Consider the following 25,497-nt stretch of genomic DNA (forward strand, 5'->3'; position numbering starts at 1 on the left):
GATTTCGTTTTTTTCTCCATTTTAACTTTCTGCATTACGATTTGTCTAGTCAGAAGGGAAAATGTCAGTCGAACATAACATTATACAGAAATTAATATTAATTGGTGAAAAATCGCTCCAATCTATGCTGCATGGCAGTAAATATGGGCTTTTAGTGCAGATTACACATAACTTTTATTAATTCAGCAACCGTTTAAACTGTGTTAGCATTGTATATTCCAATAAATTGCCTGATCTAGCCATGGATTTCTGAGGTGATGACCACATCCGGATGATTCATCTCATTAATACAGAGGGAAACATCTCGGGATATCAAAGCATGACTTAGAGTATTAAGTATTAGCACTAGTTTTTGCTTTTAGTACGAGGTTTATTTTGACTTCATACAACAATTCAAACATGAACATAGTAATCGGTAGTTGTAGATATGCACCATCCATTTCTTTTATTATTAATTTTATATATATATTTATTTTATTTATTTATTTATTATTGACAACTTCAAATTACATGAGAAAAAATAATTTCAGAAAGTTTATTTTGAAAATTAAAACGTAAAACCTCTATTAATGCCTCAGAATAGAATTTCCTGTCATGCTTGCATTTAGTTTGGCCGATGTATAACTCTACGTACAGGGTATATTTTATTTCGTTTCTGCTTGTCAAGATTCTTCAATAACAAATCTCTCGAATTCCTTAAAGCTTAAAACATCTTGGCATATATCGGCTTATGAATGTGGAATTTAGAAAATCATACAGCATGTAAGTAATGAATGGGGGTGTTCTCATAATTTAAGAAAGAAGAGCATAAAGCCATAATTATAATGCGAAAATATAAAAAAAAAAAAAACAATCAGATTTGCATAATTTTACACACAGTAATCAAAAAGTGCAAACGTGTACAAACGGAAAATATACACATTAAGTTATACAGATACTTATAAAATACATATGAATTTAAAAAGGAAATATCATTTTAATTAAGTAAAACAGATATAGAATTTGCTCGTATTTTTTTTTACTTGCTTGATATAAATATCTTTTTAAGATGATTTTTAAAAATCTGAAAGTTGTTGAAAAATTATTCAATACTCTTGGTTTTTAATAGTAGCAGTCTGGACTTTTCAAGACTGAAAAAAAAAATACAAAAACATGCTCTCAGAGTGCTCAGAACTCGCATGTCCCACTTCATCAGCATTTTTAGTATCTAAAAAGTGAAAAGTACAGACATTTTTGTATACAGTACATTAATTGATGTATACATATTTAAGTGCCGTTTGAGCCTTTCGGTGATAAGTTTATACCCATTACAGAAAACCTTATTGTACCTGTAGACAAACGATGTCCCTGCGAGAAAACATGCAAATAATATATACTTAACGAGAAGTGCCTTCATCTTTGTGTTTAGAAATTAGACAAACATTCGATGTAAATCTGTCCTATAACATTCCAGTCATCTGGAAATGAAAATTAAGTAATGTTTCTTAGTACATGCATATAAATAAAACACACAATTAAGCTATGTTTGTTTTCTTTGAGCATTTTGTTCATAATATTCAAAGTATTTTTGCTGAAAGAGAAGGCTTGCAACTTTTCTCTCGTCGGCTGTTTTACCTCGCTTAAATTTCGCCTGATTTTATCTTAATATTGAAAACATGACAAAACACGGAATGTGCATACATCAATATTTTTTTATACATTGTTCTTTACTTTCTTTCTTCCGATTAATTTCTAAATGCCACCAATTTGTAAAATTTTCAATTAAATCTCTCACATCTAGGGTAAATTTTGTTGGTGTGCAACAGCGAAGTGAGGCAGACGACGAGTTTGTTTGTTTGTTTCTTTATTGTTTAACGTCCCTCTCGAGAATTCATATGGAGGCGCCATCATTTGCCGGTGAAGAACTGCAAATCTTTTACCTGAACTCGGCACTCAGGGCCATTGAACAGTGAGGGATCTTTTTCGTGCCAACACCTACTGCGACACTGGACCTCGGTTTATACGGTTTCATGCGAAGGACCGATCTCCACGTCCCACAGTGGGATTCGAACCCGCGACGTAAGGGTCAACTCCTTACTCTGCGACTCTAGAGCGAACGCTCTAACCAATGCGCCACTCGGGCGACGAGAAAAGAGTTTGAAGCCTTCTCTCTTTTATGTATCAGTCGAAAAGAAGATATTTAAAAACAGCTAAAAGAAACAAAAGTATTGCATTATCGATAACATGATCGATCTAAAAAAAAAAAAAAAAAAAAAAAAAAACATTATATACAAATCTGTGAACAGGGCATAAAACACGGACCACAGGAAATTCTAGAGGTGAGATCTGGTGCCTAGGAGAAGTAAGCATCCCCTGCTGACCGGTCACACCCGCCGTGAGACCTAGGTATTTATCAGGTAGACAGAAAAAGTTAAATTTGCAATAAAAACAAAGGCCCAACAATTGGTCTGAAACACGTCAGCAAAAATACGACACAATAACATTATTTCTACTAACAAGTTCATTATGAAGATTATAAAATTTACGCAATGTTGATCTGAATGAGATTGTTGAAATCCCTGTAACATGAACTTACCTATGAGTATCATGCCTCGGTTAAAAATTGTTCATACTCAGGGCATGCTCGTGATTATCGGATAAATTAGGAGGCATAAACACCATATGCAGGTGATAGAGGAATGTTACTACATTAAAAACATTGTCGATTAGTAATGACCTAACCTTAATAGAGAAAAGAATAAGCCCCGATTTGAAAACTTCAATAAGGTACAATGTTCATAATATTCAAATCAAATTGATATATCTCCCCATTTACCAACATTCAAGCACAAAAATTCAAGTCCATAATTATTATGCAGTTGTATAGATTGGTAGACTTTATGTGGTATCATGTTTTATACAGACAGATTTATTTTTTTTTTCTTTTGAAATAGAAGTAGGAATTACATGATTGTCTACAGTAATATTTTATTCTTAATGACACTGGAAAAGATAATGACCTTGACCTGAACTTGTTCATTAGATAAAACACTCAAATTAAATTACCTTATACCATCACTTAGTGATATTGTCTTCTTGAATCTGAGAAAATTTCATTAACATTTTAATACAATAAATATGAGAAGAATCCCTTGTTTGCAAAGTATTTAAGCACCTTATATTACTGCATATATTATTTTTCAATAAAAATAGAACTAGTAAATTTACTTACCTTGTCAATGGTCATTTGTAAAAATTATTTTGATAACAAACATTCTGATTGTACAGACAAGTACTCTGAAGTTGATATTAAAAAGATGCTTAAGTTTCTGATTGTCAATATCATGTGGTTTTTGGAGACCAGGTCTTCCAACAATCTATTGGAATTCATATGGGTACCTATTCCACCCATTTGTTAGCAGACCTATTTTTGTACTCATATGAAGCAGAATTTGAAATTGAGTTTTAAATTTTGAAAAGAAATATCTTGCTGTGGTCTTTAACTCGACAATTAGATATTTCTTTTACGTATTATCAATTAAAAATAGTTATTTCCATTCATCTGTCGACACGATATATCCCAGTGAGCTTGAATGAAATATATCCCAGTGAGCTTGAATGAAATATATGGAGATAACGAACAGTATTCAAGCTCAAAAGTCTATTAAATAATACAAAATAGGAGCAAAGCAAACACGAACCTCTAAACATCAGAGGTGGGATCAGGTGCCATGGAGGAGTGAGCATCCCCTGCCGACAAGTCACACCCGCCGTGTGCTCCTTGTCATGATCGAGAAATAACGGAAAAATCCGTCGACAATTCAGTGTGTAAATAATGGCCTAACAATTAGTATGAAAAACGTCAGTCAGCATTTGACTCAATGATAAATTGTATTTGCTGACAAGGTCATTGTATCGACCATAGAACTTACGAAATCATGATTTTAAACGAGACAGCTGATATTCTTGTTTCATCAACTTGTTTGTCAATAATTTACCTCGTTTTAGAAATTGTACATACGTAGAGCATGCTCTTGCGTATCGAAATTATCGTAAATAAAAGATACCAGAGTCTGACATATCTGTTTCATATTTGGATATTTTACGAGAAAAAGACGTTAATGGTAATCTAACAACAAAGCTGATAAACGTGATGACTTTAACTTTTCAATCGTCAACTTCCCTTGCTTATGCAGCAGTATACCCTTTTCACCTGCATATGGGGTGTATATCTCTCAGTTGATTCGATACGCAAGAGCATGCTCTACGTATGAACAATTTCTAAAACGAGGAAAGTTATTGACAAACAAGTTGATGAAACAAGAATATCACCAGTCTGACTTAAAGTCGTCATTTCGTAAGTTCTATGGTTGATACAATGACCTTTCAGCAAATACAATCTATCACTAAGTCATATGCTGACTGGCGTTTTTCATACTAGTTGTTAGGCCATTATTTACACATTGAATTGTCGACGGATTTTTCCATTATTTCCCGATCAAGACAAAGAACTCACGGGGGGGGGGGGGGGGGAGGGAGGGGGTCGGTAGGGGATGCTCATTCCACAATGGCACCTGATCACACCTCTGATGTTTTTGGAGGTCTGACTGCTCTGCTCCCGATTTGTATTATTTTAATGGACTTTGAGCTTAAATACTGTTTGTCATATTCTGGTAATTAAAGAAAATTACAGTGTTATTATCAAATATTTCATTTAATGTTTTATTTATATTTATATAAACATATATATCTATACATACATACATGTATATTACATTTAAATCGAAATGAAATAAATGTTATATCACAATTATTTAAATAAACTAACATTCAGCTAAATTGTTACCAATTTCGTTTTTTAAACACCATAGATTAATAAAATTAAAAAACAAATAATAAACAAGACAACAACTCACTTCTTTTCAATGAAACTTATGGAAGAGTGCATGTTTATAAATCTTATTTAGGGACATTTTATTAATAATATATTCGTTTTTAATTAATAAAGATATAATATTTTGCCAATCAATAAATCTGCCAGCGGTTGCCATCTTCTCACCGCCAAATTTCATCATTGCTTGTACGTATAGATATTATGTACGAGGGCCGTTCAAAAATTATGCGGACTCTGCTATCATTTACTCTTACAGACGTCAAATAGAATTGAAATTACACAGGAACATATTTCTTAAAAATTCCAATAAATTCATGGTAATTTTTTTTTATTTTATTTAATATCTCGTAAAATTATCGCAGTTTTGATACTGTTGATGGTGATGTACGGAGCACGGCAAAAATGTTGAAAAACAAACAGGCGGTATCCAAAATTTTTTCATTTATTTTCCATATTTCACGATATTATTCAATGAAATATATGGAGATAACGAACAGTATTCAAGCTCAAAAGTCCATTATACAATACAAAATAGGAGCAGAGCAAACACGGACCTCCAAACATCAGAGGTGGGATCAGGTGCCATGGAGGAGTGAGCATCCCCTGCCGACCGGTCACACCCGCCGTGTGCTCCTTGTCATGATCGGGAAATAACGGAGAAATCCGTTGGCAATTCAGTGTGTAAATAATGGCCTAACAATTAGTATGAAAAACGTCAGTCAGCATTTGACTCAATGATATATTGTATTTGCTGACAAGGTCATTGTATCGACCATAGAACTTACGAAATGATGACTTTAGACGAGACAGCTGATATTCTTGTTTCATCAACTTATTTGTCAATAATTTACCTCGTTTTAGAAAATGTACATACGTAGAGCATGCTCTTGCGTATCGAATCAACTGAGAGATATATACCCCGTATGCAGGTGATGAAGGTATATTGCTGCATAAGTAAGGGAAGTTGACGATTGAAAAGTTAAAGTCATCACGTTTATCATAAAGCTTGGTTGTTAGATTACCATTAACGTCTTTTTCAAGTAAAATATCCAAATATGAAACAGATGTGTCGGACTCTGTGGTATCCTTTATCTCAAGTTCATCAGGATATATCGTATCGACATAAGAATGAAAATAGCCATTGTTAATTGACAATACGTCGTCGATATATCTAAATGTCGAGTTGAACGCCACAGCAAGTGATTTCTTTTTTTCACGTACAAGTTTTTGGACAAATTCTGCTTCATATGAATACAACAAAAGGTCTGCTAATAACGGGGCGCAATTGGTACCCATAGGAATTCCAATAGATTGTTGGAAGACCTGGTCTCCAAAAACCACATAGATATTGTCAATCAGAAACTCAAGCATCTTTTTAATGTCAACTTCAGAGTACTTGTGTGTACAATTAGAATGTTTTTTAACAAAATAATTTTGCAAATGACCAATGACAAGGTAAGTATATTTACGAGTTCCATTTTTATTGAAAAAGCAGCTGTCAATGATATCAAAAAGCCTGGACTTTAATTTATCGTGGGGAATGGTTGTGTATAAAGTAGAAAAGTCGTTAGTTTTTAAGCTGTTGATTTTGGTAAAATCTTGTGATTTCAAATTTTCCAAAACTTCCTTGGAATTTTTAAGTATCCACATCTGATTTACACCACTTCTCGAATATATTGTTGCACAGTACTCTTGAAGTTTCTCCTTCACCACTGTTAATATCTTAGTGAGGAGTAAAGATAGAGGCTTGGTTGAACATTTACTGGAACCCGCTATGTATCTTTGTTTGTAAGGATTTTTATGAAGTTTCGGAATCCAATATAAATATGGTAATTCGAATTCATTTTGGTTGTTTGGAATATTAAATATATTCAAACCTGACATATGATTTTGAAGAATTTCTTCCTTAGAAAGGGAACTATGAGTATAAGTTGGATTACCACTTGTAGAATTAAATCCAAGTTCCTCTAAAATACATTTAATATAATGAGCCTTACAAACAAAGACAATGTTGTTACCTGCTTTGTCAGCAGGAACCAGTACGTACTGATCATGTAATCTATCTAATTCTATTTTCACTTCTGGATTATTGAATACAGAAGGATAGTATTCAACAATTTTCTCTAAAATTTCTTTTTATTGTTTTATTATTAAGTATTTAGATTTCTGGCGTAATATTTGAAGTACTAACAGAAATATTGTAATTTTTCTCCGATATGACCCTTACGAAATCAACGGCAAAAATGACGTCACTTGATTTGACGGAGCAGCGCACTTTTATCAAATCATGAATCCTGCTGGGAAAACGCCAATAGAGACGCAAAATAAGCCTAAAGAAACAAGTAGTAAACCAGCGGAATATCCAAGACATCTCTACAAAATGTAAAAAGAATTCTAGACTGTTAGACCTTAGTTAAAAGGTAATCCGGGAGGGATGGAAGAAGTTCATCGACAAAATACTGATCTGGGCTGTTAAGAATGTGATTGAGATCGACTGACGTCAAACTTTACTTCAGAAAATATCTGCAGTTTTGGGGTTTAACACAAACTAAAACACACAATACTAGTTTTATACTTTTTATGCTGAATCAGAAATGGTATATGGATGTTTGTTCTGAGTGGATAGGGTAACCCAGACTATACAGTATCAAATGCTAAGGGAAAATATCGAGAAAATTAATGAAAGCTCCTATTTTTTAAAATGCCCATGACGTTGAAGGTTTTACTGCGCCGTGACTTCATGACATGTCCTTTTAAATCACTTGAAGTTGATACCAATTTACAAGATTTTGATATGAAAGAACAAGGTTCACTTAGGGCCTTTTTTGGCCCTGTGAATTTCTGAAAAACTGAAACTGCTTAGTTTTAGCTGACAATGCGTTAAATTTCATTTAGACCTTTGGTGATTGCGAATCTACCAAAAATGACGTAATTTTCTGGCTAGTCAATGCATTATGACGTCATGAAACGCGTCATTTTCCTCATATCATAAACAATTCTACAAAAGCAGCCAATTTTTAAAGCTATTTTTCGATATTTAATATAGAGCGCAACCTCTGATCTAAAATATGCAATTATTTACTGATAGAACCGTTTCTGAGAATTACAAAACATGTTTCATTTTTTAGATCAGAGGATGCGCTCATATTATTTTTCTTCTCTGAAAGTACTTAAATATACCTGTTTTCCTTCAAATTCAAGAACATTGCAATTCCATAAAGCTTGTTTTCCAAGACCTGGACTTTAAGGAGAAAAATTTTAATAGGAAATGAAAGCACTAAGTCTCTACTTTAGCTTGATGTTTGAAATTGAACATAAGGTGTTAGTAAATAAATTGGTATATATACAGGGCCATTTTATACATAAAGTGAACCTAGTTCTTTGATGATCATATATGATAAGATTCTTTTATATTATTTATGACTTTTTGCTTGATTATGTCGTCAAATATATTTTCCGTGCAGCAAGTCCGCGTAATTTCTGAACGGCCCTCGTATAAATGCAGTTCACAGTTTTCATACTTGAAATTAAAGACATCAAATAAACGTTATGAGGTTACGAGTATTTCACCTTTGTGAAACATTAGACTCGCCAAACCAATATTATTCAAAATTAGATTTAGAATAACCATGTAGCAGTTTACAGTGCCTTTCATAACAAGATAAAATAAAATATCAAAATGCTTTTCATATACATGTATACGTGTCTCCTGGAATTTCGATATCAACAGATTATTTTAAAAACCGCTGCATGAAACCAGTCATTATTTTGACAGGGATGATGTTAAATTAAACAGATTTCCAATATTAATATATAATAATTCTACAATATATTATCATTAATCTCAAATCATCAAAAGAATCTGCAAAATATGAATTCCGTTATCAAAACAATGACTTCCCACTCGTTTAATTAAATATTCTGTATAGGCTCTAATCATATTTTTTGTTCTGTCATTTTTCATCAAGAGTTCATGGCTGTTACTAGAGTTGAGGGTTTTGACGGTATGTCTCAAGGGTGTAACCCTAATGGGGACACAGGTTTTGTATAATGCCATCCCTGCTGTTCCCCCCCCCCCAAATCCCTTTGATTGTTTGGAAGTACTAATTTGATAATAACACTGTAATTTGTAATTTTCTTTAATTACCAGAATGCAAAAGTAAGTTCCGTTCGAACACAGTTGTACAACAACCTACAGTATTGAATGTACGGTGCCTTATAAATCGACGCACGAAACTTTGTTCCATTATATGTATTCTGAACATTCAAAACGTTCGAAATCTCGACCTTTTCCCGTCTCTATTGAGTTTTCAGTTGGCTTCAACAGGCTTTACCCTAACTATTACCCATATAGAGACGTCACCAAATATACTGAAGGGCTTTAAATTTAGACCTTTACTCGGCACTCAGGGCCACTGAGCAAAGATGGTTTTGCCAACGCCTATTCGTGAAACGGGGCCTCGGTTTTTTAAGGTCTCATCCGAAGGACCCGCAACTTTCACTTCAAAGTGCCGAGCGCTTGGCGAAGGAACAGTTGCTACCTATTTTATCGACTTAGGTCAGTAGCGGCGTGAACCTCGGGTAGAAGGGCGCAAAGGAAAATACGGAGAGCAAAGAAACAAATAAGGGCGGTTTTAGACAATCGCATTACAGCACGCACAGACTGAGGCGCGGTACCCTGATAGTTTTTGTTCAAAATATATAATTTATATTTTTTAGATAAAGAAAAGGGTTATCAAGTATTTTAACCCTTGACAGTGTGGTCTGTGTTTCATGAAATGGGTGTTTAATTAAACAATACAATACTTTTGTCGTTCATTGATGATGGCTTTAAAGGTTGCAACTATATTGCAAAAAAAGTACATTACCCTCGTAAGCTGAATACTAGAGTACATGTATTTACTTTTCTCTGCAGTGATCGCTACTGCTAATCCAGCATCAACAAAGAAATAACATTTTAATTGTTAACATTTTTGTCTGTTTAAAAATTCTATAAAGTTGGTTTGAGTTTGTAAAATACTGAATTACTGATTTGTAGGTCATGGTATGTTTCATTGATGGAAGAGTCCACTGCTTGAGAAATTAAATTAATGAACTGATAAAGGGAAGTAGTTTCATTAATTCTAGATGACATTTACTAAACTCTTACTATTTATGTAGAATTTTTGTGAACCTTATTTTCAGTTACGCATCATGGTCACCTTGACGTGTATATAAGAAGCCACTTTTCTACCTCTCTGAAATAAGCTAATAACTTGTGCTTATATATCACCTGAGTTATACCTGTGAGAATCTAAACCAATAGAATATAATCTGTTTTGGTGAGCAAAGGCAATATAAAACAAAGCATGGTCATCTAGTTCTCACAGAGAATACTGAAACCACTCCGCAGGCAGAAATAACAAGGTAATTAATTTTTATGTGTGTGTTTATTTATATTTTTTTTTTTATTTTGATTTCTCTTGCTGTTTATTTGAAGTTTTTTTTTTATTTCCCAAGCTGTTTAATTCAAGCTTAAAATAATTGATTCCGGTTCCTTCATTTATTTGTGCTTAAAGTAAATAATTTGTCTACTAACTATGAACATTTTATGTCCTAATACCTGAATACTTATGTTAATTTCCTATCAAATTTAACAAAGTAAACTATTAATAGATAATTATCCAATTATTGCCATAAGATCAAAATACCAGTTAAAGTGACAACTAAACTGATATATTTTAATATTTTAAATTCAGATTCCTATGGTATGAAATACCGAACCATTATCTTATAAAAAATCATTTTTTTAAACATTAGTTTTCTTGAGATACTGTTTATCATATATTATATTTGATTTGACAAGATTTTTTATCTTCCAGCTATGGATTTTAAACTTCTGCTGTGTTTTGCATTCATCGTTCTTTCAGGTAATGTTTTACTAATTCTTATCAACTTCCAAAAACGGTTGTGTTTTTGTTGTTGTTGTCAAGTATTAAGTAATATTTGATTCAAATTTTAAAAATGCCATCACTAGATCTTATATGTTTGTATGGTTTTCTAACTAATGAAAAAAAGAAATGTTTCCTTAAAAACTTTAAATGATTTTTTTACTGTGGGGTCAACAAAAACGTTTTTACTATACGAATATATTTAATAGAGGGTGTATTCAGTTGTATTTTATGTTTGTCTTCAAAAATTAAACTCTTACACATGAAGTTAATATCTAGTAAAGAAGGATACGACAAAACAGATATGACTATCATTTACTTCATGGGGAAGACGACCAAAAAATAGTTTTAAATTTCGTTTGTAAATGTTCATTATTCCATTCTTTTTTTTTTTCAGCCAGAGGAGCTGTATGTCTCAGTGAGTTGTCCTTGTCGTGTTGATGTTTCCTTTGTAACTATTCCTTCAGATTAACTTTTTAATTAAAACATTTATTACATTAAATAATATAACATTAAAACATTTAAAAAAATTATAACATGTAATCCGGATAAACGAAAGCGATAAACTCGGTATAATTATAACTAATTAAGGGGAAAAAAAACAAGTTGACAAATAAGGATAGTTGATCCAGTAAAATTGGACTGCGGATGTGACGGGTAAAAACTTTTGAAATTATTAGTTAGGAGGAAGGATTTTAGGAATGTATGACTGACTTTAACTGAACACATATATATGATGTGGGCTTAGAATAATAGGTAGTAAAAGCTATACCAAAGCATTTGAGAAAATCTTCGATACACTCCTTTTTTTCGACCTGAAATATGTGTCTTCTTATTCCGTGCAATATTTTTGAATTAATTGCTTTGACCGTAATTTTGAATGTTAATAGTTTTATTCTAATTAAAATTATAATGCTGTTTCATATTTAAAGCTTAAATTCATTATTCAGGATATTATAAAACACCAACAACGTTATATATTACATTTTGATCTGAAACATTAACATTTCTAATTTCCAAAATTCATATTTTGCGTTTATGATCTACCCATTTAATAGAAAATTGATGCTTAAAAATCTAAACTTCTTTTCTTTTATAATTTTTCTGTTTTGATGTTTAAACGTTGATCTTATTTTTTTAAATATAAATTTCAAATTTCGAACCATTATACATTGTATTTACATTTGCAATTTTTTTTTCTTTTTTATTACATTTTTAACAGTGAAACACTGTAAGTGATATTCTCTCACAGTGTGAAAAAATACCAAAATGATATTCTGTTACAGTGTGAAAGAATATCAAAGGAAGTAAAAGATAATTTCTGGCCTGTAATGAGATAGAGAAAATAACTAAAGGATCTGGATAGATACTAAAACTGCCAATTTCTTCCAAAATATATTGTTAAAATCCATCTTACAATATTTTCAATTCTATAACGTCTTAACTGCTCAACTATGAAGTTAGAGCCTATGACACTGTGTTAAGAAAAGACAGAGGCAAAGGGAAAATGAAAGAAAATGTTATAAACAGAAAATTAAAAGTTTGGTAGCTGGATATGGAATTTAATGCACGAGTGATATAGGACTTTTTTGTTATTTTCACTCGTGCTTCGTACTTGTGAAAATTTCAAAAAATCCTGTCTCACTCGTGAAATAAATTCTTTATCCAAACGAGGCAAGCAATTGACAAACAAGTTGGTGAAACAAGGATATCAACAGTCTCATTTGAAGTCATCATTTCGCAAGTGTTATGGTCAATACAATGACCTTGTCAGCACATACAATCTATCATTAAGTCAAATGCCGACTGGCGTTTTTCATACTCATTGTTAGGCCATTATTAATACACTGAAATGTCTACGGATTTTTCCGGGTTTTTTCCCGATCATGACAAGGAGCACAGTGGTTGTGACCGGTCGGCAGGGGATGCTCACTCCTCCATGGCACCTGATCCCACCTCTAAATTTTGAGATCCGTGTTTGCTCTGCTCCAAATTTGTATCGCGGTGTTTTTTAATTCTGTGTAAAAACAGGTTCGTCATTTGTCCTTAAATTCATTGTTCAGTCATAAACGATTGGCGTAATTTTGCAGTGACGTCATAACTGGTAGACGAGTTCAACACATTCAGTTATACTGTTGAGGTTTGAAAAAGAAATAAATCATTTTATGTATTTTAAACTTCAGTACATAAGATACGTTGTAAATCAGTCTAAAATGTAAATATAAGTCCTTCAGGCTTTATGGGATTTGATCACATGACCAACCTGTACTTACATCCCTATAAAAGTTTTAAAATGATACCTTTTTTCTTAATTAGATTTCTAGAATCAAGATTAATGTCTATCTAAAATCTCAATCAGCTAGATGGAAGGATGGCACTAAATGAGTGGTTACTTAATGTACGTTTAAAACATTAACATTCACGGCTCACAATAATGTTTTTAAAAAAAGTATAAAGGATAGAAAAAAATGTCAATTCTGTATTTCCACTGCAAAATTTTCATTAAAAACAATCATACTTAATAATCAAAAATTATTTAGAAATATATGTTCATATTCCAATACAAAATGTATTTACTTTCATATTTCTACCCAAGTTTCTATCCAAGTTCCTCATCTAAACACACCTCAGAGTTACATGTACTAAAACGAAATGGTAACAACTTTTTAGACTAATATAGACCAAATGTTACAAATAGATCCGAGGCGAAATAGAAACAAGCCGACTTGACAGATTACTTCACAGTTTCATAATGGCTAATGTTAATCAAAGCTTTATAGAAAAAAAGAAATAAAGAAAAATAGCATGATTAAATAAAATAATTACTTTTATTCAATCTTTCATTAAGACTTTATTCTTTGCTAATGAATCTATTCCTTATTTAAAGGTGTCAAGAGACTGTTCGATTTTGTTATTGAGGGAGGTGAAAGTGTAGCAGTCACGGTACAAAAAAACAGGACAGATCCCAGAATAAGATGGTCTTTTCTTCCAGGTAAAACACCCATCCTAATTTCTTCTCTTGTAAGAAAACTATGATATTAAAAGGTTAACTATGGAAAAATTGTAACACATTCAACAGTGACGTACCATAATTATTCATTGGATATGTTTGCTAATTTTCTTTTTTTTTTTACCGGTAATAATTTATCAAAAAATGTGTAATTTACAAAAAATGTAAAATCTAATGTTTCATATGAGGTAAAAAGCAGAGTACTCATTATTCCATACATTTTCTGATTAAAAAGAGCAAAGTACACGTTATTACCACATAGAATTTTAATTGTTTGTATTGTGAAATGAAAACAGTAATATTGTATTAATCACAGCATTATTTTAAAAGGCAATATGTCTTGCACATGTATATTCCAATTTGATCATCCAATGTATCATAATTTCGAAGGATATAAGGAACTTCAAATATTATTGCTTCTAAACTCCAAACAAGATACATATATCATTATGAAGTTTTTCAGCAGATGAGTGTCAAACTACTTAAGTATCATAGTAATGGAAAGTCTCAAAGTAAAGTACCAAAAGTACCATGGCTTTTTTAGTGTTAAACTAATAAAATATCATAGTATAGGAAGTGTCAGAGTAAAGTAGGAAAAGTATCGAGGTATAGGAAGTGTCAGAGTAAAGTAGGAAAAGTATCGAGGTATAGGAAGTGTCAAAGTAAAGTAGGAAAAGTATCGAGGTATAGGAAGTGTCAAAGTAAAGTAGGAAAAGTATCGAGATATAGGAAATTGTCAAAGTAAGCTACTATAGAGACTACTATAGAGACATAGTAAAGGAAACTATCACAGTAAAGTCTCCCAGTTTCAGAGTTTAGAAATTCATCTAAAGTATTCATTTTAGTCTTCTTCATTTTACTATATAATGATACAAATATCATCTTTTTGAGGTAAATCCATAGCTTTATCGACTTTACAGAGAAGTATTTAAAGTGAGGATGAAGTGCGAAGTCGACATGCTTTTCTGTGAAGTTGATATTATCTATGGATAAAAGGAATCAAAGGGCTACATTTGTTATTTTGGTTTCCTTGGAAGAAAAAAAAATGCTAAGTTCACTGTATTAGAATTTGTACGTTTTAAAGACTTTTCACCATTATGAACGGAACTGTGGATTTTCCCTATGTCATTTTTTCTAACTCAAGTCAATGTTGTTAAATATAATTTTGCAGGTGGTATCAAACAAACTAGATTTAGTGAATTACACACACACTAAAATAAATTAAAATTTAGCTAAATATGACATTTAATGTTAGGGTATTGAAGACCTTTTGACTAGTGCAAAATTAAGAACATCTTCGAATAAATTACAATAAGACTTTGCAAACATAACTAGATGAAGCACATCATAAAAGAATCTGCTTTTCAATATGCATTTAATACAGTCAAAAGCTGTATACACTATTTTAAATTTCTTTGACAGAAACACAAGACATACAGTTCCGGGAAACCCCCTTCGGACTCAATGTATATGCCCTTGAAGATGACCGAGTGGAGGGAAAAAGAAATTATCTTTTAACTGCTCGTAACGCTGAAACAGGGGAAATTCTCAAAACAGTTAATTTTATCGTCGTTGATAATGACGGTAAGTAGAATAATCTAAATCTTTTTTCCCGTTTCCTTAAAAAAACATATTTGATTTCATGCTATCCATCAAACTTGATGCCACCTAAAATGATAATCATGCTTAAAATGAAACGCGTAACGCAAAAAAAAAAAATACTTCTTAGCTCACCTAAGTCAAAAGCTCGATTGACCTTTTCTTAAAGAATGGTGTTTGGCGTTGGTCTTTCCGTGTGCCACATATCGATCTGTTTTTTCACATTTTCAAGTCTCCAGATTACTTGACCGATTTTAAAAGAACTTTCATCACTGATATGCGGGGAATCAAATTTATTCAAATACAGAGCCACTCCTTCTTTCAAAGGCAGATAATTAAGAAATGTTGAAAATTTGGTGTCATCATTTCAAGATATTCTTCTCAAGAACCGTCGCCTGCGTGGGGCAATGGTTTGAGCGTTTTCTCTAGAGTCGCGGAATAAAAAGATGTTCCTTGCGTTGTGGGTTTGAATCCTACAGCGAGACGTGGAGACCAGTCCTTTGGGTGAGATTGTATAAACCCAGGTCCCCTGTCGCAGTATGTGCTGGCAGGAAAAAGATCCCTCAGTGCTCAAACGCCGTAAGTACCGAGAACAGATTTAAATTTGGAGCCCTCCTCCGGTAATTGATGACGGCTATTGAGACGTTGCCGTTTGTCGGTGAAAAATTCTCGAAGGGATGTTAAACAAACAAATAACCTTCTCAAGAACACTGGGTTAGAAGAGACAAGACTTCTATGAAAATGAATGTAAAAATAACGAAAAGAGATCATTCTCCAAAGTTCATACGGCCGATTTATGGCTGCGATATTGCCGACTCGGAGTTAAGCGATAATTAATTAAATAATCAATCAAATATTCATTTAAACAATAAATTTATGAGTAGAGCCAACGCAGACCTCTGAAAAAAACAAACTGGATCAGGTGCCATGGAGGAGTAAACAACACCTGTCGACCGGTCACATTCATCGTGTGCTCCTTTTCATGATCAAGTTAACAGAAAGTTCAGTGTGAAAATAATGGTCTAACAATTTGTATGATAGAGGTCTGTCAACATTCGACTGAACGACTGATTGTATTTGCAAAAAAGGTCATTACAGCGTCCTTGTGATGAAGGCTTATTTAATGAATTTAGATTCAAGGATGTTACAGAATCAAAATTCTATTTTATTTATAAATTGTTATATACGAGGGTTGTCCCAGAAAAACGCGAACTTTTTAAATATTTCATAAACTACCTTACCAAAATTATTCATTTTTGGCACAATGTTGGGAATGATACTTTCGTCGTTTTGACCAAATACTATATGGTTGGATTGTCATATGCATTTAGAAACAGCATTAAAGGGGGTAAAATATCGGTGGTCAGCGCACGGCAATTTCTTGACTTTCAAAATTAGCACTGCCATCTATGTTTTCTTTATTACAAAGCTATACGGAAATATAATGTGACAAAAATTACATTCATAGAAACTGTACTATACAGAGGACTCTTTTGTAAAAAAAAATTTTATTACTTTGACATCATAAATAACAAAAATATGACGTTATATAACCAAACACTTTTAGTTAGATATTGTCAAAAACGGCGACGTCGGGCGATAATGCGGAGCACCAAATTATCACTCAGTGCTGTGTGGAGCAGGGTATGACATCTGTCTATACGGGAAAGGAGCTAGAACGAAGGAACGACACAAATGCATGTATCGAACACTGGTTTATAAATAGTAAAAGAGGTTCAAAGATGGATGGACTGGTTATCCGACAGAAGAAGCGTTTGGTACACCGAACAAAAATGACGACAAACTGAAAAATCTAGAGCTGGACGCCATTCATGGAGACCACCGTTACATGTAACTATGCGAGCAGTTAAGTTTCTGATCAGGGTTGAGAAATTATCTATTAAAAGAATTAATTTCTTGATTCATTCTTAACTGTTTTATGTGTGAAATGGATAATTCGGTAACTAAAAGAAAATCAAATGCAGTATGGAGTATCTGCTTCGAGCGAATTATTCAAGACACACAACTCCTGAACAAAAAAACACCATGCGCTACGTTTTGACGTCGTCGGTGTTGCGTCGGGAGCTATTTTGAATGATTCGTTTATCAGAGATAAAAATGTTATTCATAGAGATATTTTATTGAAATTTCTGTGAATTATGTAAAAAAAAATTGCTTATGGTGCATGTTAATTTTTAACTTTAAAATATTAGTGAAACGAAAAATATTGAAAAAGTTTGCATTTTTTCTGGGACAACGCTCGTACACAAGCATCCTCGGATTGTTCAGATTTAAGTTAATTCAAATCAGGTCCCCAGGGCTTGGGTTGGGCAAGAATAGGGGGCAAAGTTTTAAATGGTAATAAACAGGAAAGTATCTTTCAGGATCTTCTTGAAACAGGAGGGCCTGATTAATGTTATTATAATGCAAGTATCCTCAGTTAGTGCAGATTCTCTTTTTTTTTCAAATCACGGCTCCAGGGATAAGTTTAGATCACAATAGGGCATAAAAGTTTTAAATGGAAATATGTACGAAAAATCCTCTAAAAACAGCACTGCCATGAGAATATACATTAAACATTTGCACTAGCTGAGGCTTAAATATCATTTTGTGCAGGAACCGTGAGAAACGCACAACTTCCGTGTATAAATCGGGAGAGGAACGAATATGATTTATTCGGAAGTCATTTAAATACGGCTCTAGTCTGGTCAAGGTTTCAAAATCTGTGATTTAATCATGTAATCAGTTATTTGGATTTTCAGTCCGGTGGTGTTTTAAGAGTGATTTTTTCTTTTAAATCCCAGAGAAAAACAATTTAACTGCAAGTTACACAGTGGCATTTAAATGTATTTGTTTATTTTTTTTCTAAATTAAAGTAACATAGAAAAAGTGTGAAAAGTAATTATTTTTACAGCAATTCAAAGGGGCTGGAAATTGATACATGTACGTTGTAGATATTTTGCATGTTATGCGATATTAGCTTTTAGTTTTTGTTTAAGATATCAATATTTAAGAAAGGAATCTTTTCAAAAGAAAATTCACCAGAACTCTGCTCTTGTCCTTGATACATGTTACATGTTGTATTTTGATACATGGCCGATACAATGACCTTGTCAGTGAATACAAATTATCATTAAGTAAAATGTTGAATGAAGTTTTACAAATAAATTGTTAGGCTATTACTTAAACATTGAATGTCTACGGATTATTCCGTTTACCCATTCATAACAAGGAGCACACGGTGGGTGTGACCGGTTGATAGAGGATGCTTACTCCTCCATGGCATCTGATCCTACTTTTGATGTTTTAGATATCCTTGTTTGCTGTGCTCCAAATCTGTATTGTTTCAATGGGCGTTTGAACTTTTAATGTTATAAAACTGCTAGTTTAATATTTATTTTCATTGGAACTATAGGCCTTTTTCAGTGCACGTTTTGAATGTTTATTTTATACAATGTTAACAAATAAATAAGTTGTAATAATATTCATAAGCAGAGCGAAGTCAGTATGAAGCATATTGTTTTCAAATGAATATTTAAAATGATATTTTAAAATTAATTAACCTATGTAACTTTTTCTCCAGTAATGCAAGAAGTGCATGATGTAGGCTTTTTATTGACATAAAGGCCTATAGTTGTTGTATCCCGAACACCGATATCTCGAATACCATGGATATGTCGAAGTGACGTAGAAGTACCAACTCCTTAATCTTTAAGTATTTTACCTTGGATATCTCGAATCCTTGGATATCAAAGTTTTTTTCTCGGTCCCTTTGAGTTCGATTTAACGAAGTTTGAAGTTTGATCTCGGATAAGAATTCTTTTGAAAAATATGTTTTGTGAACAAAAAAATAAGAAATGTCTTTTTTGAATAAAATGCATTTTGTAACAAGACATTAAAATGTCTCGTTTCTTGTTTCTTTACAAAGAAAAATAAAAACTTTTGTCAAGAATTATTTTTTCCTATTGACATAAATAACTTGCATGCTGACATAATTATCCTACAGGAGACGAAGACAATAAGATTCTTGGACTCATATATAAAGTTGTTTTTTTTTTTTCAGTATCCAACATGCATTTCCTGAAGAAAAAAATGCAAACTTTTATGCATAATTAATTTGTCTGAAATATTAGACATGGACACATTTTGTTAATCATATTTTAATATAACAAAACAACTTTTTTTACGTTTTAATATGAGTGTATGTCTTATATACACCGTTCATGTGACACATTTACAGTTTTATAATCTTTTCTCACATAATATTATCTAACACTCGCTTCTCCAATTCTGTTAAAATACATACTTTTAAGTTCATTAAGGTGAAGTCATACTAGAGTTTGACATCATACTGTAAATCAATATTGAGACGACCGTGCTTGGTTTAATTTTCCCTCGAAATTAGCAATATTTTCCAAATTGCTTTTATGATTTTAATGCAGTATTCTTCCAAAAATGATCGAAAAAGGCTTTATAATATGATGAAAAAACTGGCCTATAGTTGTTTTGGAATTGTGCAGAGATCGATGTATGTACCTGATAATGAGGTTTCGATTGTGTCAAAGTGCTTTATTGTTTTTAAATTATTAGGCTAAAGTCTTTGACAAGATTTAGTTTTTGTGAAAAGCAATAAATTGACAAATATATTTAAAATTGCTTACTTTAAAAGAGATGTATTTATTTCAACTTTTATACTTATAAATGACATTCTTTTAAAAATAAAAATGAGTTTTAGTGCAAAAAGGTCATTTTTCTATAATTTAAATGTAACACACATAATATTTAAAAAGATGCGATAGTGTATATATTTTTTTTCTTTTTGAAAATAAAAATATGTGTATGTTCAATAATTTGGATTTTTCTCAGAGATTTACCCGAATGTTTGAAATTAAACATTAACATGTATGGAAATTAACATGGAGGTATCTACAACTAAGGTGTATTGCATCATTAGTGAAATTTGTTTGACTATAATTTTTTAATAATTTCAACAACAAAAACTATATTAATGTATCATTTAATTTGTATTCATAATATATAGTTCTTTCATTCTCTTTGTTTTATGTATAGATTAATATAAGGTATCTGAATCAGATTTTGCCATAGCAATAAATTGATTTTCCTATAGTAAAACTTTCATACTAAAGTAAACTATAGTTAACTATAGTATTTTTATAGGGTTATATGCATGCTAAGGTTAGATTAAATGCTTTTTAAACCTAATATCAAAAGTAACATAATTCTTTAAAAAAACGCTAGCCATAGCACATTTTGAAATTCTACATCCAACTTTGATTTTACTCGTCATTATTTACCTAATTTAAGAAACTCTTTGTTTTGTTTTGTGTTTGTATCCATTACATAATTATTTATTTCTTGTCCTTCTTCAACTGTTGTGATTCTTTCACGGTTTTTCATATCACATAAACAAAGAGAAAACTATAGAGTGTAAAGTTTATTAATCATCTACTGTCTACACACATTCTGGAGAACATAAAAAAAATATCATAACATTTCTTTCACCTAACGCGTTTAATTGTTTTGACACGAAATGTACTTTTTCAAAAGAGACATGTTTTTTTTTCTTTTGTCACAGAACATGTATCTATTTTTTTTTTTTTTTTTTTTTTTTTTTTTTTGTTAAGTCGCAAAATTTAATTTTTTAAAGAGACATTTTTCCTTTTTTTGAGAAACGTTTCTTACAAAAGAGACGTTTTTATTTTCCTTTGTCAAGAAACAAAAAGAAGACATTTTTTTAAATCTCTTGTCACAAAATGTATTTTTCAAAAGAGACATGTTTCTTATTTTTTTTATCACAAAACTTATTTTCAAAAGAAACAGTTTTTTCTTTTCGTATTCAAAGCGAATGTTTCAAAGTAGACTTTTTTCCTTTTGTTAAAAAACGAATTTTTTAAAAGAGACGTTTTTCCCGTTTGTTAAGAAACGTAGTTTTGAAAAGAAACATTTCTCTCACACAGGGAAATCAAGAAGAATTCAAGAAATTGGTGGTCCTATAAAGTTCTTCATCCGTCACAGGAAGGCACCATATTACACTCAGTACACAATACCTGACTTTAAAGCCGGTGAGTTTGCTGAAATAAGAATCAACCTTTTATTTCAAAATCAAAGGAAATCAAAGTGTCAAATTTGCTTGTCCGAGTAAATTTACGTTTCAGCATCTCATAGTGAATTAAAGACTTAATATTGAACTATACAGTTTTGTAAATCAAAATAAAGTAGAACTGTTAAAATGGGAAAGAATCAAAGAAAATCAGAATATTATGGCCACTTTAAGTATTAAAGTATGAATTGTATTAAAATAAAACAGTAAATCAAAGTATTAAAATGTCATAGTAGATCAAAGTATTAAAGAGTCATAGTAAATCAAAGTATCAAAATTTTATACTCAATCAAAGTATCAAAATGTCATAGTAAATCAAAGTATTAAAATCTAAATGTTACCGTTATTCAGAGTATTAAAGTAAGGTAGTAAATGAATTAAAGTATGCATTGTAGTAAAGTAAACAGTATATCAAAGATCAAAATGTTATCATTAATCAAAGTATTAAAGTGTACATTGTTGGAGAGTAAAACAGTAAATAAAAGAATCAAAATGTCATTGTAAATCAAAATATTTAAATGTCGTAGTAAGTAAAAGTGGCATAGTAAACCGAAGTATTAAAATATACACTGTACTAAAGTAAAACAGTTAAAGTATCAAAATGTCTTCATCAATCGAAGCAATAAAATGTTGTAGTCAATTAAGTATTAAAGTGTGCACTGTTGTAGATTAAAACAGTAAATGAAAGAATCAAAATGACATAGTAAATTAAAGTGATGTACATTGTAATAAATCAAAGTATCATAGTATAAATTATAGTAAAGTAAAACAGAAAATAAAAGAATAAAAATATCCAAGTTAATCAAAGTATCAGTCATCGTTAATCAAAGTATTAAAATGACATTGTAGTAAATCACTATAACTTAAACTATGGGCGATTCATTTTGTTTTAACATTACAGACTTTTTCTTGGACTGGGAGGTCGTGCCATTGAAAGTGGTGTTTCAACCAAACGAATCAGGAATATCTATAATGTACGCACGACCCAAAGACGACGCAGTTATTGAAGGCACAGAGCGCCATCTACTTACTCTTAAAAGAATATCAAACGGAGTTGTCTCTCTCGTTCGATCAAAACTAGTCGACATAATTGACAATGACGGTAAAATTAATGATAAATTATTTTAAGGTATTCCGCCCATTATATCCCTTTATTCAGTCAAGAATTTTCGGAATGAAATGTTTTATTACTCAATATATTAAGACAAGAATTCACTTCATAAGTATCAGTATGTAAGAATTGAATGTGTCCTAATTTATTACCTTAATACCGTAATATGTCCTCAAAGAGTTATCTCCCTTTTTTAATTTTTTTTTTTTTTAAAATCCAAAGAAAAAATATTTTCATTCAATTAAAATATTATTCTTGATAAAACACATCCTTTCTCCACGGTTTTGTGTATATATGTATTCATGGCATTATATTATTAGCTTATCTTCATAGATCACATATGCAATGGCCATTGATTACTTACTGCTTGGATAATTAATTTTTTAATTTTTTATATCTTTTCTAACGCTTTAATCTTACATTAGGTGAATATTTAAATGATAAAGCATTATGTCCTATAAGGGAAGAGAAGAAAACAAAAAAAAATAATTATGAAATAGGAAATGTCTTAGATCTAAATGATATCATCTGTAGTGTTATGTTTATATATTTTTCACGATGTGATTTAGTTTCGTTATATTATTTCTTTGTTGAGAAAAGTATTAGATTTCTAGACATTCTTCTACATTTATGAAAAAATTAGCAGTGGTAATGAATCTATAACAGTAACTATTAATCATCAAAAGACCTAGAAAGTTCACGAATGACACATAGTTCACGAATGAAACATCGTGGGCGACGCTTTCTGGGAATTATAAAATTACAGGGCATCGAAATTTGATGTTTGGGTTATATTAATAACGTCCACTGCTGGAAAATTTTTCTCATTTCTAAAAATAATAATTTCAAGAAACAGAACTTACGTAAAATTGTTTGATTTTGCAGTGGAGGGAGAATGGACAGGGTGGTCTCCCTTGGGTAAATGTAAACGCCATTTTGTGAATTCTTGCTCACGCACAATGTCACGGCAATGCCAGTACCAAAAAAAACAGCTTACACCAGTTACAGCACACTGTCGTGGAGAGGACATAAAATTCACCAACTGTCTTTGTCCCTGAAATCACTTGCCTTCAAAATGTTACAAGGTTGTTTTAGGAAAATCGATTGTATTGGATACATAATGCAATGAATCAATAAAGAATAAACTTGTTTCAGCAATGCACCCTAGGTTGTTTTTTTTAAATAGTGTTTTATTATTTTTTTATTGTTATTATTATTAATTACTTATCATTTTTTAATATTTTTACTGAGTACATTTATAATACTGGCGTACAAACGCATGTTAGAATCAAAAAAAAATTTTTTTAAGGCGTAATAACGCAAAAAGGCAATATTATGCCTTTTCAAAGGGCGTTATTACGCCTTTTCAGATTGTATTACTATGTCTTTCAAATAGGCGTTATTATGCCTATTCAAAAGACGATATTACGCCTTTTATTTTCATTACATGACTAGAAGTACCTTTAGTGCAGTGACAAACCTAGAAAAAGACGCTTATTTTTCGAGTTTAATGCACCGACATACCCTACGACTGAAAGTTATATTTTATAAAAGAGACATCCTTTCTCATGCATTTTCGCCCGATCGTAGAGTTTTCTCGAGTCAAACTTTTTTTTTAATTGCGAATAAAAGTGAAAAAGGGGGGTATATTTTGTCTGCCGATATTATTCTTCACAAGTTAACCTTTGAATTACATAAAAAAGTAAAACTTTGTACGAATGCTATCTAAGTTAATATTGTCAAATTCATTATGAATATTATTGTTTGCTTTCTTTGTTTTTTTAAGAGATTGCGTGTTTCAACATAGTTACGTAATGTAATAAATTACGAACATTTACCTACATATTTTAAAGATAATTAAGCAAACGATGTTTTACGATCATATTGGACCTAAGGATATCTTCACACTAAGTTTTTTTTATTCTTCTTGATCTGAAATTCTAATCGTTTTATGTAACCGGAAACGAATTATAGAATCCCAGCACCACCTCATGCACCTGTGATAATGGCACCGATTGATTACCGATCAAAATATTGTTAAACATATCAAATTGTCTTCTTCTCTGTTTCAATGTAATCACCTTAAAGTTTTTAAAAAAGACAAAATTCAAATCAAAATAAATGCTAGAACGAAAGCACTCAATTTCCAGAGAAAATATGAGCGTTTTGACAAACTTTCAATTTTTTTCCTTAAGACGAATGAAGTCTGGATTTCAATCAATACGCAAATGAATGTAATTATTCTGTTTTATTTTTCAAATAAAGAAGACGTAAAGGTCAAGCATATTACTTTCATTTCATGTTTCTATTTGAACAGTGTGTTGCATGATTAGAGATTGCTTTTCTGCATCGTAAGCAATGCCAATGCGATGCTACGTTGTATGAAATTGAAAGAGAAGAACGATATTATAGGATTGACTGTACGAATTATTTTGTTCATTGAGAAATGAATCTAAAAAACAAATCGCACACTTTATGAAAGCCGAAGGCTTTCATAAAAAATGTGCGATTCGTTTTTTAGATTCATTTCTCAATGAACAAAATAATTTATATAGTCAATGCTTATAATTCAATTTCAGCGAAAAACATGTTTCTTTTCATGTACATACTCATTATTTAGCTAACTCAAAAAATTGTGCACGAAATTTACATGCCGACAGGTGCGTAGAAATATATCGATTGGAAAATTACACGATTCTTGGGAGCGGATCTAAAAGCCTGTAGTACACAAGGCGGGTATAATTTTCTTTTAAATGTTATAAAGATAAAGAATTCCCCGTTATGTTTTATTGTCTTTATAATGATTTACTAAGTTATCGATTACGTGAGTTATGAAAATCTGCACGTGCAAGT

The 25,497-nt window shown here is 31.5% G+C and overlaps 1 protein-coding gene across 1 annotated transcript; it reads left to right on the forward strand.

Annotated features, from left to right (window-relative positions):
- Nucleotides 1–8,846: 8,846 nt before the first annotated feature.
- LOC133193551 (uncharacterized) lies at nucleotides 8,847–23,702 on the forward strand. Its single transcript, XM_061329512.1, has 6 exons — nucleotides 8,847–8,913; nucleotides 13,691–13,795; nucleotides 15,236–15,397; nucleotides 21,391–21,495; nucleotides 22,435–22,635; nucleotides 23,530–23,702. Exons 1-6 carry the CDS (start codon nucleotides 8,847–8,849, stop codon nucleotides 23,700–23,702), a joined length of 813 nt encoding a protein of 270 aa, XP_061185496.1.
- Nucleotides 23,703–25,497: the final 1,795 nt, after the last annotated feature.

The sequence above is a fragment of the Saccostrea echinata genome, unplaced genomic scaffold (assembly GCF_033153115.1).
Source record: "Saccostrea echinata isolate AGI-Se365-2 ecotype Australia unplaced genomic scaffold, CSIRO_AGI_Sech_v1 ptg000028l, whole genome shotgun sequence".
In the NCBI taxonomy this organism is placed as follows: Eukaryota; Metazoa; Mollusca; class Bivalvia; order Ostreida; family Ostreidae; genus Saccostrea; species Saccostrea echinata.